The sequence below is a fragment of the Neoarius graeffei genome, chromosome 5, assembly GCF_027579695.1.
Source record: "Neoarius graeffei isolate fNeoGra1 chromosome 5, fNeoGra1.pri, whole genome shotgun sequence".
Classification (NCBI taxonomy): domain Eukaryota; kingdom Metazoa; phylum Chordata; class Actinopteri; order Siluriformes; family Ariidae; genus Neoarius; species Neoarius graeffei.
This window is the reverse complement of record NC_083573.1, coordinates 57,062,606-57,076,580: the sequence shown is the minus strand read 5'-3', so window position 1 is coordinate 57,076,580 and position 13,975 is coordinate 57,062,606. Positions and strand designations below refer to the sequence as shown.

General features: G+C 43.1%; 1 protein-coding gene across 1 annotated transcript; it reads right to left on the bottom strand.

Annotated features, from left to right (window-relative positions):
* Positions 1–6,393: 6,393 nt before the first annotated feature.
* LOC132886070 (vimentin-like) lies at positions 6,394–13,593 on the bottom strand. The gene is made up of 9 exons (XM_060920619.1): positions 12,987–13,593; positions 9,259–9,319; positions 8,776–8,871; positions 8,230–8,391; positions 7,651–7,776; positions 7,354–7,574; positions 7,095–7,141; positions 6,807–6,889; positions 6,394–6,718 (listed from the first exon to the last, which is right to left on the bottom strand). The coding sequence occupies exons 1-9, from the start codon at positions 13,526–13,528 to the stop codon at positions 6,677–6,679; spliced, it is 1,380 nt and encodes a 459-aa protein (XP_060776602.1). The 5' UTR covers positions 13,529–13,593; the 3' UTR covers positions 6,394–6,676.
* Between the last annotated feature and the right edge of the window lie 382 nt (positions 13,594–13,975).

The window sequence follows — 13,975 nt, the reverse complement described above, 5'->3', positions numbered from 1 at the left end:
ACCTGATGTCAATTAACCTGTGTTTGTGTGTCTTCCCAGCGACCACGCCCGATATAAGGAGAGAGAGAGCAGAGGAAGAGAGCTCTCTCCCCAACCAGATGGCTGATTGTGTGTGCGCGCGCGCGTGTCTGAGAGAGTGAAAACGCTGAAAAGTGTAAATAAAGAGTTTTTGGAAACTCAGTTCTGGCCTGCCGTACTTCTGTGCTCCATCCACCCGTGCAAAGTTCTACAGTCAGACAAAATCATTTCTGCTTAGAATGGAAACAAACCAGCAAAATGACAGTTGCAGTTTGTTAAAAATGCGACAATAATTCTTGAAAAAAAAAAAGATATGTTCTTACCATCAAAAAGTTTCATTCCATATTTTGTTGCTTTCTTGTATTTTTGGGGTTTTGTTGTCAGGTCTTCTTTTGGCTGCTCCCGATTAGGGGTCGCCACAGCGGATCTTTCATCTCCATTGCTCCCTGTCCTCCACATCCTTCTCTACCACTTTCATGTCCTTTCTCACCACATCCATGTATCTCCTCTTTGGCCTTCCTCGTTTTCATTTGCCTGGTAGCTCCATCCTCAACATTCTCCTTCCCACATGCTGTGCATCTCTTCTCAGGACGTGCCCATACCATATCAGTCTCATCTCTCTTAGCTTAATTCCCAAGCTCTCCACATGTGCTGTCCCTCTGATGTGCTCGTTCCTTATCCTGTCCAACCTCATCACTCCCATCGCAAACCTTAACATCCTCAACTCCGTCACCTCCAACTTTGCCTCCTGTCTCTTCGTTAAGGGTACGGTCTCCAATCCATACATCACAGCTGGCCTCACTACTGTCTTATACAGCTTACCTTTCACTTTTGCTGGGACTTTCCTATCACAAATAACTCCCGAAATCATTCTCCAACTGCTCCACCCTGCCTGCACTCTCTCACCTCACTATCGCAGCCCCCATTTTCCTGCACAGTTGACCCCAAGTACTTGAATTCACCAACTTTATGTCTACTCCTTGCATCTTCACTACACTCTCATCCCCATTCTCATTGATGCACATGTATTCTGTTTTACTCCTGTTCCCCTTCATTCCAATGCACACCTCCATCTCTCCAAACCCAACTCAACCTCCTTTCTACTTTCACCACATATCACAATATCATCCGCAAACATCATGTTCCATGGTGACTCTTGCCTCACTTCATCCATCAAGCTATCCATCACTATGGCAAACAAGAAAGGACTCAAAACAGATCCTTGATGGAGTCCCACCTTCACCATGAACCATTCAGTCGTTCCAACTGCACACCTCACTGCTGTTTCACTGTTCTCACACATGTCTTGCACCACTCTAATATACTTCTCATTTATTCCACACTTTCTCATACAATACCATAACTCATCTCTTGGCACTCTATCGTATGCCTTTTCCAGGTCTACAAACACACAGTGTAGCTTTCTCTGGCCTTCTCTATTAACATTCTTAAAGCAAAAATTGCATCCGACGTGCTGAGTTTTTTTTGTCCTCAGTTGGTTCAGCAACACGCACTGCCATTTTATTTTTCTCTACTCACAGTATATGAGCTGATAGCCTACTACTAGAATAGCCAATCAGAACGTGCAATTGCTCATATCCAGTGTGAGAGAGAGCGTGTGTGTATATATCATACACACTGTACTTTTTATACTTTTTAAAAGGAGAGTACCCTGTTAACCACGTACTTTATTCTCTCTCTCTCACAGTGAAGTGGCAGATTGCAGGGGTATTGGAGCACAGATGCTTTTCAAATAGGCCTGTAGCTCTCAACCCTTATCTGCATGTTAATAGAAGCACATCCTCCTCCATTCTGTTCACACTCTGCCTCATTACACCCACATTGCTGTGCAGAAGGTGTGGACAAGATATCAAAACCATGTTAGGGGAATACATTTCAAAACATGAGTGCCATGTGTTCCATTTAACATACAAATTGTTGTTCCAAAAACTATGGCCCTGTCCACACGGCAACGGATTCAGGTGACTCCGATACAATTGCTTATCGTTTAGGCCTGGCGTCCACACGGCACCGGCGTTTTGGGTGCCCAAAGTGCAATCTTTTTGAGAACGGGTTCCAGAGTGGAAAGATCTGGCAACGTTGCCGTTGCGAAGTCGTCTGGATGAGTAGAACGGATTTGTTTACGATGACGTCACAACCACATGACTGTCAGTGCTTCACGCCGGGTAGAAGTGTAACGAACTCGATGCGAGTTGTCAACAAATCCTATAACTTGGTTCATGAAACGCGCTTACAAAATATTTTCACTGTGAATATTGTGTAATGGTGCAAAGTGAGAGAGAAAATAGCCCTTAGGGCAGAATCAATCCTGCCAGCAAAAATAGGGGAAAAAAAAGGAGCAATCTCACCTCTTCAGATGTTGGTTTAAGTCCTACAATACATTCCTCAAAAAGGGCGTAGAACAACAAATTAATCCATCAATGTGTAGCATTCAATTTATTCTGGACCATTAAAGACGCCGCCTTCCACGTAGAATCATACGTCATCCTCACCGCCATATTGGATGGGGCAAAGCGGAGAATAAAGATGCCTCATTCATGTGCTGCGTTTAACTGTACCAACAGGTTTACTGTCCAAACGAGATCACATGGGATTACCTTTCACAGGTGAGACTGGAAAAATACTTTTCATTGTATTTGGTCATTAGAACGTAATTTTACAAACAGATTTTCCTGACTTTGTGGCTAATATGAAGTCTCGCGCATAATAGTTTATGCGCATGCGTCCTTACTTCTTCTATTGTTCTGGTGTCTCCGAAGAGACCATCTTACAGTGGCCCTAGAGATGTGGCATGTGTATTGCATCGTTTTCAGCAAGCGTTGCCATATGTACCTGATATTTTACTGATCCGTTGCCCGTGTGGACACGATATTTTTTTTTAATAACATCTCGTTGTCGTGTGGATGTAGCCTAAATTGCTTGTAGGTGTGAATGTTCATCTCTGTGTTAGATTGAGGACCTGTCCAGGGTGTACCCTACCTCTCGCCTGAAGTCAGCTGGGATTGGTTCCAACTTCCCCCACAACCCTGACCAATAAGTGGTATAGATAGATGGCTTGATTAAAAACTAAAAGATCAAGATTGGCTTATGTCTGTCAATTAGCAGCTTTTTACAAATTGTTGGTCATGTCTGGAGTCTGGAGTAATTGAGGACTTTATGAAGATTAACAGTCTATTGAATGATATGCATTGGGGTCTAAAACTCAAACCATATTGAAAATCTGGTATTTCCCCCCCCCCCCCCCACTGGAAATAAACAAATGTCTTAGAATTTTGAAAACTAACAAAAAGGAAATGCACAGCTTTATTCATTATTCAAGACTCTGCACAATTTCTCAGTCACTGTTTAAATTAAAGAAAATGAGATGTTGGCCCTGTTAATGGCTTTGTACAAAAGGTCAGAGTTTCCATGAGTCTTATCAATTCCATCGAAACACGTGTTCAGATGGCACACTGATAGATTTAATCTAAAATAGATCCCCAGGTTTTGCACAAACTTGTAGATTCTATCAGCTCAAGTACACATTCTAAAGCAGAATGAGGATGTACCAGATACAAAGAAACTCTGAAATCCATGTAAATATTTTAAGATTCTACTTTTCACTTGCACTATTGCTAATGATTTGTAATGAACACCTTTGTGTTGAGTTGAAAAGAAGTTTGACTTTGTCTCCACTATACATGGTGGAACTCTGCCACCACAGAAGGAAGCACTACTTGCTCTGCTGATTTATTTTCTGTACAGAAACCTTTCCAGTAACCCAGGATCTGTTTTAGGAGCTTTAAAACTGCTTGAACTTAGGAAATCCAAGTCCATTTTCCCTAGAAAACCTGGTGCGGATTTTAGCTCCTGGCATGTAATCTCAAGCACCAAGATGTGTTTTTTGGGACCCTTAAATGAGCACACAATTCTGAAGACCTGAGTGAATGTCACAAGCAAGTAGTATACTAGTGAAGCTGTTTTACAAAACCATGATAAAGGCTTGACTAAAAAGATGTCTTGGTTAATGTTCATAATATTGATTTTTACAGGCTGAAGGATTTAGACTCAGTGTGCACCTTTTCATGTATTTTGTGAAACTCAAAATCTAAACATGGGAAAAAAAAAAAAAAAAAAAAAAAAGACAGGGTCATCTTTAGTCTATTTTAAGGAAGCCTGTTTCAGCCACTTGAAAGAACAATGAAGTCACATACATCACAATATTTCCCCCAAAATCATGACAATAGCTCATGAGTCATGAGCAAATTCTCATTTGACCAAAAAAATATTCACAGTCTTTATGGTGGCAGAAACAGGCTGCCATTAAATATAATTAATACATTTTACCAAAGCCAAAATTGTGTTCAGCTCTGCGCTCACTGTTGCCAGAAACAATTGGACAGGATGAAAGATGCTATCTGCAGAGACTGAACTTACCACTGTGCTGTTCCTCCTCTGAGAACCTGCCTTCACCAACACGCTCATGTTTCTCCTGAACTCCAAAATACAATCTCTCCTACAAGCTTAAAGCATGCATTTGCTTCTTTAGCAATAGCTTGACTTCAGTAGTTCATGTCTTGATTCGATCCTGACTCCTCAGCTAAACTACTGCACTCCATTTTGCTTTGAAATGGTCATTTACATCCAAATGAACAAAAAGCTCAGTCTGCTCCAACTGATTAAGTTACTACATATGCAGGAGGGAGCTAGGACATTCAATGATTTTAAACTCAGGCAAACTTTTATCCCCTCACTTGGATTCTACACATTCAGCCCAAATATAGAAATTTAATAAATTAATTCTGATCCTAAACATAAACCCATATTTGTGGAGTGAATTAAATATTCACCAAGCTAATAAAATCTTAAGCAACTTATCCTTCATAAAAGATTACACCATCCACCAGGGGGTGGTCAAGATAAGGAAAATTTGACTGAGGACTGCTTAAATCTCATTAAAGCTGGATAGGCATTTCATTCCAGAAGCTCTTAAAAAGGCAGCTCTTTACATCAACAGCAATGAAGTCAAATGCTCTGGACAAAGAAAATAAGAACCATCAGTGGCAGTTAGAGGGTTGTGAAGAGCCCACCCAAGCATGTCATTCCAGAGCATTTAAGGATTTTCCATGAGACCAACTGGTCTGGGCAATACAAATCACAGGCCCCAGAGTCCATGCGGCATATTCTGTGATGCAAATTGCCACATTTCGGATTCTTGTTTGAGCCAGCATAAGGACAGTTAATGCAGTGCCAAGTTTCCCTTGTTAAATATATACTTACATGGTACTTGGTTAATTAATTGAACCAAATAAGACATAACTTGGCTTAAAATCTGGTCTCCCAGTGAAGCTGGTTTGGCATTGACTAGGAGACCAAATCTGGCCACTGGGAGACCATTTGGCCTCCCAGTAACCATGTTAAAAAATGCTGTCATTCTGTCCTGCCTACATGTGCACATGTCTGGAGTCTTCCATAAGGTTAGGCAGATAGCCATTGCTAAAGCTAGTTCAGCTTTAAGTACCAACATTCATTATAAATGTTCTCTTGGGGGCGTCGTGGCTCAGGTGGTTAAGGCGCCATACCATAAATGCGGGTGACCCGGGTTCGATTCCAGCCCGAGGTCACTTCCCGTCTCTCTCTCTCTCCCGCTCACTTCCTGTCTCTACACTGTCCTATCCAGTAAAGGTGCAAAAAGCCCAAAAAAATATCTTTAAAAAAAATGTTCTTACATGTGAGACTGAGGTAGTCCAATAATGCACTACAAAAAACACTTCATGAAGTCATCCAACAGTCGTCTGCCAATATATCCATGCATCTTGGAGTAACCACTGAGGGGAGAAATTTTTTAAATCAGATCTAGCTTACTCTTGCTGGTTTCACCAAAAGTTACCAACCTTGCCTTTTGTGGCACAATAAAGGTAAATTTTAAGGCTGAAACAGACTTAGCACCATGTTATCCAGAATAGTTCTATGCACCAGTGAACTGGACCAATTTGCCAATGCAGTGCAACTGGATAGGATTAACAAGCCATTGGGACATTTCATCCAGCTTTCCTCATCTTTGTGCCATGAAAGGGTAGCAACCCCATTATAACCATTTGCATGCATTGATCACTTTGTAGTCCGTTAGCTTCCATTTAAATGCTATTTGCAGGCTCATTTGTAATTTTAGGGCACTTGGATGTGCTACAGTTAGGAGCATCTATAACCTGCATGCAGTCACTTCCAGCAGCATGATTACTGAGGAGTATTTGCATTTACCACACTATAGAAATTCTAAGCATGATTTATAAATCTGTCGTCAATCTGGTCCAGTTTTGTAACACAAGCCACAAAATAGTTCTTAGCAGTGTTAACTTTATTTTTTATTCTTCTACATTGGAGAAACTGCAAACAGACAAATGATACAAAGTCAGTGTAGCCAAGATTATTGCTGTGGTTCAACTTGTACAGTGTAAACTAGCAATTGTGGAGAACAACACCGTGTAAAGCCGGTTTTCACTGGCCTACCCTCCATTCTGCTCAAGAAACACCCATCTATAGCTGTCTACAATTGCAAAAAGGCACATTAAAACGGTTAGTGTCACCAAAAGTGATACCCCACTGATACATCTCCCTACAATGCTCCTCAGTGAGATTCTTTTAAAAATAAAGCTGTTCACTCCAGGTCTTCATGATGCTGAGTGGCCTCATTAATCACCTGTGAGAAGACATGGTAGAAAGTGGACCAGTTTCACACTGATTTGAGGTATTTGCATTGCAACGTTAAGGCTTTGCTTTTTACATACCTGACCATCTCTTGTTTCTATGGTCTTGATCACCACTTTCCTGGACAGACCCTCAATGAGGGGTTTGGTTTCCATCATAGATTCTGCAGAGAGAGCTTGTTTTAGGACACTTGTCAAATAAGCAAATTATTAAATTCAGATGCTTCCTGATAAGTGACCCATGACCCTGCTTAAAGACACTTGACACTCCAGTCCTGTAGGAGATCTGTGACTGAACATTAGACCCAATCTTTTCAGCATGATAAAGCAAGTTCTGCATGTGGGGCCAGGGAACTGCATATACTGTACCTCTCAGACTAAGACAGGAGGAGAAGTTAGACAATGGTGTCGTGATCCTGTAGAAGAAAAGGACCAAGAGGTTAACAGTATAGCAGTATACAGAAATCCTTAGCAACCCTGTGACTACCATAATAGAGCAATGCTTTAAAAAAAAAAAAAAAAAAAGGCAGGGTGTATTTTGGGCTTACAACATTCTGAACTGTAGCAGGCCTACTCTGAATAAGGCAGACAGGAGCCAAAGCTACAATAGCAATTGTCACACGCTCACCTGCTTTCCTCTCCCTCCAGCAGCTTCCTGTAGGTAGCAATCTCAATGTCCAGAGCCATCTTGACATTCAGCAAGTCCTGGTACTCACGCAAGTGACGAGCCATCTCATCCTTCATGTTGTGAATTTCTTCTTCCAGACAGGCAATTGTGGCCTGGTAATTAGATGACTCCATAGCAAAGTTATCCTCCAGTTCCCCCATTTGGCGCTCCAGAGACTCATTCTAGCCATAAACGAAGAGATTAGGGTAGGGGGCAGCATTCACACCATCCAACTATTGGTATTAGATGCATACTCACAGTGCCCTTAAGTGCATCCACCTCACAGGTTAAATTCTGCACTTGCCGACGATATTCACCAGCATCCTGTTTGGCCTGGCGGATGGCTTCAGTGTTACGAGCAGCAGCATCTGACAAGTCTGCAAACTGGAGCAAGAAAGCCATTTTACATTGCATTTACACACAAATTACTTCCTGAGACAGTGCAAGATAGTGGGGCAAACTTTGAAGCTTCAGTTAATCATACCCGGCTTCAAGATACTGTTTAACACAATCATGCTTACTAATGGGTTTAGGCTAGTCAGTGTTTTAGGCCAACTTTGCACCAATCAAGACCATGTCAGGTTTGGTTTATTTAAAAACTTAATCCATTGCTTAATGACTGGCCATCAGTACTCTATCCAATAAAACCCAGTTTTCCATCTGCTGTACTCAAACCCAAAGGGAATGCAAGCACCTGCAGCTTTAGAGAACAGGGACTACAAATGATGGCCACAGCATGTTCTCCATCTGCTTTGGAAGATAGGACATTACCTGGTGCTCATCATTCAAGTTCTCAATAGGAAAAAGCACAACTGAATTCTGGCTTGAGAAACTGACCTTGGATTTGTACCATTCCTCAGCCTCCTGGATATTCTTGCTGGCCAGAGTTTCATACTGAAGACGGACATCCCGCAGTGCAGTGGTCAGGTCAGGCTTAGCCATGTCCACATCAATTTGCACATGCTGATCTTGTATCTGGATCTGTAGCTCAGCCATCTCCTGCAGGCAAGTCAAAGCTTGGGTTTTCATGTGCCTCTCAAGTTTAGAGCACAGCTGTCTTTAAAGAGATACATGCAACATCCAGGTCCTCAGTATTAAAGATGTACAAGTATCCATTGTCTTAAGATGTCCAACTAACTTAGACTAATGCAATATTTTAGTTGACTGTTCATTAGCATACAGATTCATGTTTTTGGTCTGCATGTTTCAGATTAGTCCAGACCCTTTCCCGTTTTGTAATAGCCAGTCTAATAATACTCTTCATCCTCTTGACCATTTACTAATCCCTGTGCAGGTCTTGTGATCCACTCAGGGCTCTATAAGAGTCAGTCACATGTAAGAAACAGTTGTGATGCATAAAACTGAACAGACAGCTGTTTATACCTCATCATGAAGCTTCTTTAGGAAAATGATCTCCTCCTGAAGGGACTCCACCTTGCGCTCCAAGTCTAGACGAGCCAGGGATGCATTGTCGACATCCTGTGAACATGCAATCCATCAAAAGTGTAGCCATTAGGTCAAGCCAGAGACTCAAGTTTATGCTACCAAGCACAACATAAGGGTTTCCTGCTCTAAGGCACTTAAGCATAACACTAAATAATGGACAATATTCCTGTGCCTACTTATGAAGGCACAGGTGGAAGTGGCAGATAGCTTTGAACACATCCCTTTGTATTCTTCCACTGTCTAAACACACCACCTTCCCCCAGCTACAAGTAACAGCCCCCACTCAGACAACAGCTTGCCTTGTCACTTACCCACATGCCCCCCCATCATACAAACCATCCCAGAGTGGAATTAACAGACAAATCCAGGTCAGTTAGATAAACCATAGTGATCATTTGGAGCTCTGTAGAATATACATACCTGTCTGAAGCTCTGGAGGTTGTTTTCAGCTGCTTCCCTTTGAAGCAGCTCTTCTTGAAGCCTGATGACCAGCAGCACAGAAAAAACAAGCTTTACACATGACTAGACAAGCAAACATCTCTTTAGCTTGAGAATTATGGTGGTCAAGACTAATGAGATGATGTTTGGCAGCATGTATTTTAGGTGGGGTTTACATTAGACCGTATCAGCGGATCATCAGATTAACGTTTTTAAAAACAATTAGTGTGCACACAGCAACACCAATACACGGATACGCTCGGCTCCGCAGGCATCCTGCGCTCCAAATCACTCCGCCCTGAACAGCGAGTGCCCTCTGGAGGGTGTGCACTCCAGCCCTGCACAGCTCAGAGCGCGCGCGCAAGTGGAGTGCACAAGCAGTGATTCGGGACTGAGCTGCTGTGTGTGATCCCAGCGCACATCACTTACCACTTGCAAGTGGAAGGATGGCAAGCCTAAAGACAATCATAACTACACAATGGGCAGTATTTGCAGTATTTTCATACTTTTATACTCTAATGAAAGGTGATACAAGGCGGAAGTCCGCGCCGTTTTTCAGCAGTCGTGTCACATGACCAACGCCAGCAAATCAGGAAGGTGGAGGTCACAGTGACGTTGTCCAATGACGACACCAGCTAGAGCTCAGCGTATCCTCAATGTTTACACAGCACCGGACCAGACACGATCTAGATTGAATACGTGGACCCTGGCAGATTCCCGTTTCCCGGCATTTTAATGTAAACGGACAGTGCATCCGCGAAGAAAACGAGACAGATACGGTCTAATGTAAACTTGGCCTTAACCATGCAATATACTGTATAGACCAGACATTTGTGACGCTGACCATAACAGTTATGTGCTTGCAATGCCCCATTCCAGATTCAGTCCCCCTTTGCAATTAAGTACTTCCACTCCTCTAGAAAAAAAAAAAGTTAGATTTTGGACATGGAAATTTGTTGTCATTCAGCCACAAGCACACAGATCAGGCACTGACGTCTAGCAACATCAGTACACCAGGTTATTAATGGGATTGAAGTTGTGCAGGCTAAGCAAGTTGTTACACTCCAGCCTTTGCACATTACATCTTCATGGAGCGCACTGAGCATAGTGGCAGTATCAATGGAGCAGGTTCAAGTCCCTAACAATTCAGTGAAGGGAGATGTGTCACAGCATACACCCCCCCCCCCAAAAAAAAGGTAGTTTGGGAGAACATGAGTGATAAACAAGTTTGTGCTAGTGCATGCACCAGCACAGGTAACCCAGGCTGATTTCTACAGGTACTGTATATAAAAGCTGTCCAAATTTCAAAAAAGCTTAGATTGCAAGAAAGTGTACTTACCATTTCATACACATTTGGTCATTTTAAGTGTATTTTAGGTAACAAGAGTATGGAGTACCCAAAAATAGCTAAAAAGACACTTAAAATAACCAACAAAACAGTAAGCACACTTGTTTGCTTAGAACCTAAGCTTTAGGTGTGAAATTGAGAATTTTAGATTTGTCTACAGTACTTATACAAAGTCAGCCTGGGTTACCTGTGCTGGTGCATGCACTACAGCCAAAGCTTGTCCATCACTCACATGTTCTTTTTCCCCAAACTGCACCGTTGTCTGTCATGTTGTGTACACAGGGACAATTCCCTTCACTAAAGGGTCACCAAGGGACTCAAACCTGCACCATCATGACAGTGCCTCTATGAAGATGTAGTGGAACAACTTGCTTAGCCTGCACAACTCAACCCCATTCATCACTTACTAGGGCTGTAACGATATGCGTATCGAAATCGCGATACGCAGAGCCATGATCCGTATCGCGATACAAGGCAGAATCGCGGTACACCCTTTCAAACTTCTCAGCCCCAAGACAGAGGCACTTACAAACTTCAATTTATGAATACTTTACTTTTTATTTAAATTACATTTTAAACTTACTTAAATTACTTTTTTTATATCTATTAGTAAGTCGTTTTTTCGCCGACCTGCGACAATCTTCTGCGAGTCACGCAACGTCCACACTCACCACTGGCAGAGCATTCATTTCTTTTAAGCGGTCGCCATTCTGGTTGCGACGCGGGGAGCGAATCTGTAAACAAGCAGCTCATTGGCTGGCTAGGTGTGCCACAAGCCAATCACAATCACTTGACCGGAAAGGCATGCAGTGTTGCCAGATTGGGCAGGTTTAGGTGCTTTTTGGCTGGTTTTGAAAATATCTTGGGGTGGAAAACGTTAGCAATATCTGGCAACACTGAAGGCATGTCTGCTTGGGCGGAAGCCTTCTGCGGCAGTTACATTTTGACACGCGAGCAATGTTTCACCATAAAAATTCTGTAATTTCCATCTGTTTTCCACGATCACAGAAAATCATTGGCCCTATGAGAGTGAGACAGTGAGAGCCACCCCCCAAAAAAAAAAATCTTAACGGATTTACATGATTTGGAAAAATGACTTTCAGAACCGAAAAAAAGAGAGCTTCCGGCTCAACAGTTATTTTGAGAAATAAAAATCTTTGGATATACATTTGTTCATTTTTGCATACATATTAGTCACTCTGCAGTGGTCTGAATTATTTGTTATTATATAGTTAAAGTAAGTAAGTGTCTCAGTCAAATTTACTACTTTAAAAAAACATTTTTAAAAAATCGTGGGCGTATCGAATCGTGGGTCAAAAATCGCGATACGAATCGAATTGTGAGTTGGGTGCATCATTACAGCCCTATCACTTACTGTACAAATGACCAGCATGCTGATGTTGCTAGATTAGAGACAGATCCCCGGGCCTGCAAGACCCAGAGGAGGAGAGCAACTTTTGTTCCAAGTGTTATTCTCCTCCTGAACTCCAAGACAGTTGCAGTAACAGTCTTCTGTACAATACTCTAGTGCAATATCACATGTCCTGGTGTGCAATATTACAATATCACCATGTCACTAATTTTATCCACATGTCATTTTATTTATTTGCCATATTTTATCTACTGGGGCGGCACAGTGATGTAGTGGTTAGCGCTGTCGCCTCACAGCAAGAAGGTCCTGGGTTCGAACCCCGGGTCCGGCGAGGGCCTTTCTGTGTGGAGTTTGCATGTTCTCCCTGTGTCCGCGTGGGTTTCCTCCGGGTGCTCCGGTTTCCCCCACAGTCCAAAGACATGCAGGTTAGGTTAACTGGTGACTAAATTGACCGTAGGTGTGAATGTGAATGGTTGTCTGTGTCTATGTGTCAGCCCTGTGATGACCTGGCGACTTGTCCAGGGTGTACCCCGCCTTTCGCCCGTAGTCAGCTGGGATAGGCTCCGGCTTGCCTGCGACCCTGTAGAAGGATAAAGCGGCTAGAGATAATGAGATGAGATTTTATCTACTGCCTTTTTTTTTTTTTTTTAGTTACTGGCAACAGACCTGCCATTGTATATTGTACATAATACACTGGGGTTTTTTTGGCCTACCCATTGTGATTTTTATTCTTTGTGATTTTATTCTCTTGCCCTTTTAATGTACCACTCTTCACCCTTCTAATTGCCCTTCGGGGATAAATAAAGTTGTCTAAGATCAGGCAATGACCTACACGTGTGCTTGTGGCTGAAGGACTACAAGCTTCCATGCCCAGCTTATGGAGACAGTCAGCCTGGGTTCCCTGTAGCACCAGTAGTGGTGCTGAAAGTTCATCAATACTGGAACTACAGATCAAGTGGGGGAAAAAAAAAAAAAAAAATTCATACATACTTCTCTCTTAGATGCTCAATATCTTCTGCTAGATTATCTCGATCCACTTCTACTCTGGCCTTATCATTAGTGAGCTGGTCCAGCTGCCGGCGCAGCTCCCTCATCTCGTCGCCATAGAGATCCGCCGCTCGGGAGGTGCCTTTGCCGCGGAGTTGGGTCAGCTCGCTGCTCAGCAGCTTGTTCTGCTGCTCCAGGTAGCGCACCTTCTCTATGTAGCTGGCGAAGCGGTCGTTCAGCTGCTGCATCTCGGCTTTCTCGTTCGTACGGTTCACTCTGAACTCGGTGTTGATCGCCTCACACGTGGCGAAGTCCACGGTACCGGATGCGAGTCGGGGAAAGTTAGCGCTCCGCACGCGCGCACTCTTGCTCGCGATGACGGACGGCGGAGCGGAAAAGGCGCTGAAGGAGATCCGGGAAGCGCGCGCTGGAACACAGTACTGGCGGCTCGAGTAGCTGGAGCGCGCAGACGCGTTGCGGTCACTACCGAACAGCCTTGTATAGGAAGATGACTGGCGGGACGCTACGGAGGTTCGGTTAGCCATTTTGTACTCCTTTTTTGTTTGCACAGCCGCCGCCTACCTGGTCCTCACTTCACTACAGAAGCTCAACAACCCCGAACACTGAACTCACTCCAGCAGCCTGCGCTTTATACAGCTTATTCAGTCACGTGACCCACCTAATCTAGCAAACCCTGGTGGTTTATATTAGACCTAATAACGTCAACAAAAAGTCCTTCAGCGCTTCTGACACAAACCCGGCGCTTCGTTTTCCGTCAGTTCACTCGTAAAATGGATGAAGTTTTTAGAATCAGAAATCAGAATCAGAAATAAGAATCACAAACACTTTTATTGCCAGGTATGTGGACACATACGAGGAATTTGACTCGGGTTCACTTAGCTCTCATAGTACAAAACAGATAAAAAAGCGTATGTGTCGTGGCTCAGGTGGATAAGGCGCCATACCATAAATCCAGGAACCCGGGTTCGATT